The 6,000-nt window shown below is 44.8% G+C and overlaps 1 protein-coding gene across 1 annotated transcript in view; it reads left to right on the top strand.

Annotated features, from left to right (window-relative positions):
• KCNS3 (potassium voltage-gated channel modifier subfamily S member 3) overlaps positions 1-3,843 on the top strand; it is a 46,106-nt gene extending 42,263 nt beyond the window's left edge. The window contains exon 4 of the mRNA XM_065927195.1: positions 1,851-3,843. Coding sequence (XP_065783267.1) covers positions 1,910-3,385 — 1,476 coding nt within the window. The 5' untranslated portion in view covers positions 1,851-1,909 and the 3' untranslated portion in view covers positions 3,386-3,843. The remainder of the gene's footprint in view (positions 1-1,850) is intronic.
• The last annotated feature ends 2,157 nt before the right edge of the window (positions 3,844-6,000 follow it).

Here is a 6,000-nt window from a genome sequence, read left to right on the forward strand (position 1 = left end):
TTATTTTTTTAAATATACTTTTTTGATGTGGACCATTTTTAAAGTAAGTGAATTTTGTTACAGTAGTGCTTCTCTTTTATGTTTTGTTTTTTCTTGCCACAAGGCATGTGGGATCTTAGCTCCTCAACCAGGGATCCAGCCTGCACAACCTGCATCAGAAGGCGAAGTCTTAGTCCCTGGACCACCAGGGAAGTCCCATGTCTAGACTCTTTAGATTGATTCACAATTCTCCTCACAGTCTGACTTATCCCCACCTTTTGATGTCCAATGTTGGGAATGTCCTTTGCTCCCATTGCTCAGCTCAGATTAAACCTTTAACATTTACTTGAATAGAACCTCTGCTATGAAGCTTCTCCAGACAGAGGTCATTGGTGTTTTCCCAGTTACCCCAAGGATGCTTGACTCACTTCGGTCATAATACTACCTACATTGGGTTATTGGATTATAATAAGGAAAAAAAACAGAGAGGGGTGGGAGGGATATGTGTGTAGTGTACATAGCATGGGCTTTGGAGTTTATCAACCTGTGTTTAAATCATGGCTTTACCATTTGCTTATCTTGTGATCTTGGACTTAATTTCTCTGAGTGTTTATTTTCCTATATGCCTACTGTGTAGTACTGAAAGGATGAAATCACATGATATATGAAAAAATTTATTAGTACTTGGTTGGAATTCAGTACACGACAGTCTCCTACCTTTCTTTTATTTGCATCATCAGCTCTGAGGAATCAGGATTGTATTGGATGATGGTCAAAACCTATTATTTTCTCTCTGAGAAATAGTTTTGGTACATCTTCGTTAGAGTCAAGACTAAAATAGCCGGTATATGCTGGGCCAGTATAGACTTGAGTATCAAAGATTGGGAGTGTGTAGGAGACTGTTTGTGAAGGAAGGAAGGAGATGGCAGAGGAGCATAGTTGTATCAGGAAACTGATACTGCAATTAACTTAAAAAGTTTCCCTAAGTCACTTTCTTCCCTCGTGGATGTACCTGAAACCCCATCCCATGAAGTGTAACTATATCTTTAAGATACTAATGGGACAAGGAGGTAATTATATCCTCTTTATTGCCCACATCCAAATATGGGGAATAGAGCTTTCCCTAAAATGAGTGAAACATGGGAGCGTAAGAGGAAACCCACATCTTTTGTAAGAGCTAATCTGAGCCCTAGTGATGTGTGGCTTGTGTACGAGGTGCAGAGCAGAGAGCTGTTCCTAAGGGTGCTTGACCAAGCCCTAAGGACCAGGAGAGATGAGCTACAAGCCAGGCAGTAAATAGCCTGCCATGTCTGAACTGAGCATTTCCAAATGAAGAAGCCTCGTGCTTGAGGCTGGAGATGCTTGTATTGCGTAAGTGATCTCAAATGCATTGCTTTTGGGGTATGGCATGATATTATGAATGCTTCAAAAATAGAGAAATAGGAATTGGAAATTCATAAAAATTATATGGCAGTCTTTTCCAAAAAATGGATATATAAACCCATTTTTAAAAAACCCAAAACCTATTTTATGTTGAATTTCTTCTAGTCAAAAGGGGATAGTGTATTCTTTTTTATTCCTTTTTGCTTTTTTTTTTTTTTAATGGTATGTAGTCTTTCTTTGTTAATAAGATGACTTCTGTTTCATTTATTTATTTTTTCTGGTTGAGTCATGTGGGATCTCAGTTCCCCAACCAGGGATCTAATCCACACCTTCTGCGTTGGAGGCGTGGTGTCCCAACCCCTGGACTGCCAGGAAAGTCCCTCTGTTTTTGCTTTTAACATAGCCCATCATCCTGGAAAGGGCAGATTAAAAATAAGCTTGGCACGGCTGCTCGGAACAGGGCTCATGCCGTCTTGTGTTCCTTCCAGGGCCAGCGTGAACTCCCTCATCTCCCTTCCCAGCCAGCTCTCCACCGCCTGGATCCACCATGGTGTTTGGTGAGTTTTTCCATCGCCCTGGACCAGACGAGGAACTTGTCAACTTGAACGTGGGGGGCTTTAAGCAGACGGTCGACCAGAGCACCCTCCTGCGCTTCCCTCACACCAGACTCGGGAAGCTGCTCAGCTGCCACTCGGAAGAGGCCATCCTGGAACTGTGCGATGACTACAGCGTGGCCGATAAGGAGTACTACTTCGATCGCAACCCCTCGCTGTTCAGATACGTCTTGAACTTCTATTACACGGGGAAGCTGCACGTCATGGAGGAGCTGTGCGTGTTCTCATTCTGCCAGGAGATCGAGTACTGGGGCATCAACGAGCTCTTCCTGGATTCCTGCTGCAGTAATCGCTACCAGGAGCGCAAGGAGGAGAACCACGAGAAGGACTGGGACCAGAAGAGCAACGACGTGAGTACCGACTCCTCCTTCGAAGAGTCGTCTCTGTTTGAGAAGGAGCTGGAGAAGTTTGACAAGCTGCGATTCGGCCAGCTCCGGAAGAAGATCTGGATCCGGATGGAGAACCCAGCCTACTGCCTGTCGGCCAAGCTCATCGCCATCTCCTCCCTGAGCGTGGTGCTGGCCTCCATCGTGGCCATGTGCATCCATAGCATGTCGGAGTTCCAGAACGAGGACGGGGAGGTGGACGACCCCGTGCTGGAAGGCGTGGAGATCGCGTGCATCGCCTGGTTCACGGGCGAGCTGGCCATCCGGCTGGTTACCGCTCCCTGTCAAAAGAAATTCTGGAAGAACCCTCTGAACATAATTGACTTCGTGTCCATCGTTCCCTTTTATGCCACATTGGCTGTAGACACCAAGGAGGAAGAGAGTGAGGACATAGAGAACATGGGCAAAGTGGTCCAGATCCTCAGGCTCATGAGGATTTTTCGAATTCTCAAGCTTGCCCGGCACTCAGTGGGACTTCGGTCTCTTGGTGCCACACTGAGGCATAGCTACCATGAGGTTGGCCTGCTGCTTCTCTTCCTGTCCGTGGGCATCTCCATCTTTTCTGTGCTTATCTACTCTGTGGAGAAAGACGACCACACCTCCAGCCTCACCAGCATCCCCGTCTGCTGGTGGTGGGCCACCATCAGCATGACGACCGTGGGCTATGGAGACACCCACCCGGTCACCTTGGTGGGAAAGCTGATCGCCAGCACGTGTATCATCTGTGGCATCTTGGTGGTGGCCCTTCCCATCACCATTATCTTCAACAAGTTCTCCAAGTACTACCAGAAGCAGAAGGACATCGATGTGGACCAGTGTAGTGAGGACCCACCAGAGAAATGTCAGGAGCTCCCTTACTTTAACATTAGAGACATTTATGCCCAGCGGATGCACGCCTTCATCACCAGTCTCTCTTCGGTGGGAATTGTGGTGAGCGACCCCGACTCCACAGATGCTTCAAGCATTGAAGACAACGAGGATGTTTATAACACAGCATCCTTGGAGAATTGCCCCCCAACGTGAGCAGGGACCTTTGTGCCTGGACCTTGTGTCCCTTCCCGATGTTAGGTTAACACAGCTTTATCAACCTTAATGGGTTCGTTAAAATCATTTACTTCTCAGGGTGTACTCTTCAGCCATAGTTGGACATTTCATTGCTCTGAAATGATAGAAACGTCTTTATTTTTCTCAGTGAGGCGAATGAAATGCCTTGCTCTGAAATTTATTTTTTACAAGAGAGTTGTGATATGATTTTGATTTTGCAAAAAAATATTATGGTATATGGTATTGGGTGGGATTTCTTGCTGCGGCTTCTGTATCATTCTTGTGTTTATCATTTACTCACATTGAGCTAACTAACAAATAGAATCAAAGGCCCAGCTGGAGGCTACATGCATGTAAGATCCACACAATGAGGCAATGCATGTCAATCCATGTTCATGTTCTAGACATGGACAATAGGAGCCTAATAAATTGCCTAATTCAGTACAGAGAATGTCTTGGTGGTATGTTTTATGTAAAGTAACTATATTTCAATACATTCACAATCGACATGGGAGGGAAAATGCTCTTTTTAGCACATCAAGAGCCCTTTCTGTATATTTTTGAATTTTGGCTATACATCATCAGTGGGCTAGTTCTTCTGTTCAGTAGAGTTGGTGGAGGTTGGCAGGTGGAAGGGTCATGTTCATGATTAAACCACACTTTGCAGTGTAACCTGATTATTCATGTACACGTTTAGGACATACTCAAATTGGTATATGTGCATGAAACATGTGCCCCTACAGATCTGTTTCCCGTATTTATTTTCTAATTTTTAACTGCTAGAATAAAACCTCATCACCTGAAAACTATGGAGCAGAGTAAACTTACTCACAGACAGAGATAACATTCAGTGGCTGGAAGAAAGGAGAAATGCTGTACAAAGCCACAGATGTGACTCACTGTGGCCAGAGGAGTGAGATTTAAATCACTGAACATGGCTATGCCAGCAGCTGTGAAATGAGCCAACATTTAAAAATAGCCCGAGAGGTAGTCATGTCCACCTCTTATGTTTCTACTCATCCTAATGGGAGAAGACATATTAATACATACTCATTTCCACAGCAGTGACAGCAATTCTATCCAACGTGGAGTGAATGTAGCTAAAATCTTAATTTTGGAGATGTATGGCTTCCCTGGCGGCTCAGATGGTAAAGAATCTGCCTGCAATGAGGGAGACTTGGGTTTGATCCCTGGGTTGGGAAGATCCCCTGGAGGAGGGCATGACAACCCACTCCAGTATTCTTGCCTGGAGAACTCCCATGGACAAAGGGGCCTGGTGGGCTGCAGTCCATGCTGTTGCAGAGTCAGACACAACTGAGCGAGTAAGCACCACCAGTGGCGACTCTAACTCATGCTGTCAGACTGGGTTCTTTCCATGAGATCTTCTAAATGGAGGAGCTGCATGGATTTATGATCCAGCTTTTCAGGTTTGCAGATGTGTTTTGTTGAAAGAAGTTTGTTCTCTCTGGGTTATCTGATGAAGGTAATTTTTTTGACTCACCACTCCTGCTATTTCCTTGACTTTTGAGATGGTCACAACTAACAGGATTTATAGTCACTTTTAAATCTGGAGGCTTATTACATGTATGTGTGTCATCTCCTGGGACTTCCCTGGCGGCTTAATCGGTAAAGAATCCACCTGCAATGCAGAAGACCCAGGTTTGATCCCTGGGTTGGGAAGATCCCCTGGAGAAAAGAAAGGCTACTCACTCCAGTATTCTTGCCTAGAGAATTCCATGCACAGAGGAGCCTGGTGGGTCCATGGGGCCTGCCCATTTGAAGAAATGTTTCTTTTCCCCCAAATGCCTTTGATGTTGGCATAATTATGTTGACTCTGAAACATGGCAATAGGATTTGGAACCCAATTTTATTTAAGACTTCCCAAATAGTAATGAAGTAATTGAAGACTGCTTAAATTGTAACAGTAATAGCAGTGAAAGTGAAAGTGAAGTTGTTCAGTCATGTCCGACTCTTTGCGACCCCATGGATTGCAGCCTAAGAGGCTCCTCTGTCCATGGGATTTTCCAGGCAAGAATACTGGAGTGGGTTGCCATTTCCTTTTCAAGTAATAGCAGTAGTCATAGTAATAGCAATAGTAATGGTGATAAACAGCAATGGCAATAATAATAATAAGCTACTACGTAAAGGCTTTACCTATATAATCTCATTTCTTCCTTACAACATCCCTAGCAGCCAGGTTTGATTAATGTTGGGTCTGGGGGATTGGGGAGAGCAGGGAGGGGTTAGGGAGTGAGTGTTTTAATAGGGACAGAATTTCAGTGTAGGAAAAGTTCAGGAGATGGGTGATGGTGACAATTACACAACCACGTGAATGTGTTTAGTGCTACTGTACAGTTAAACGTGGTTAAAATAGTATATTTTCTGTTATGTGACTTCTACCAAAATTAAAAAACTAGGACACAGGTCATAGGAAAATGGCTCTAGTTCTCATGGCAAGTAACAGACTTGGGCTCAGAACCCCGGGAGCCAGATTCCGGAGCCTGTCCCTTGAACCCTGCACTGCACTGCCTCCTGCTGCGCTGGGTTCAGGAGTGGATTTAAGGATCAGGGCCATGCACATCTGAAGAGGCAAA

This window comes from Muntiacus reevesi, chromosome 3, assembly GCF_963930625.1.
Source record: "Muntiacus reevesi chromosome 3, mMunRee1.1, whole genome shotgun sequence".
Classification (NCBI taxonomy): Eukaryota; Metazoa; Chordata; class Mammalia; order Artiodactyla; family Cervidae; genus Muntiacus; species Muntiacus reevesi.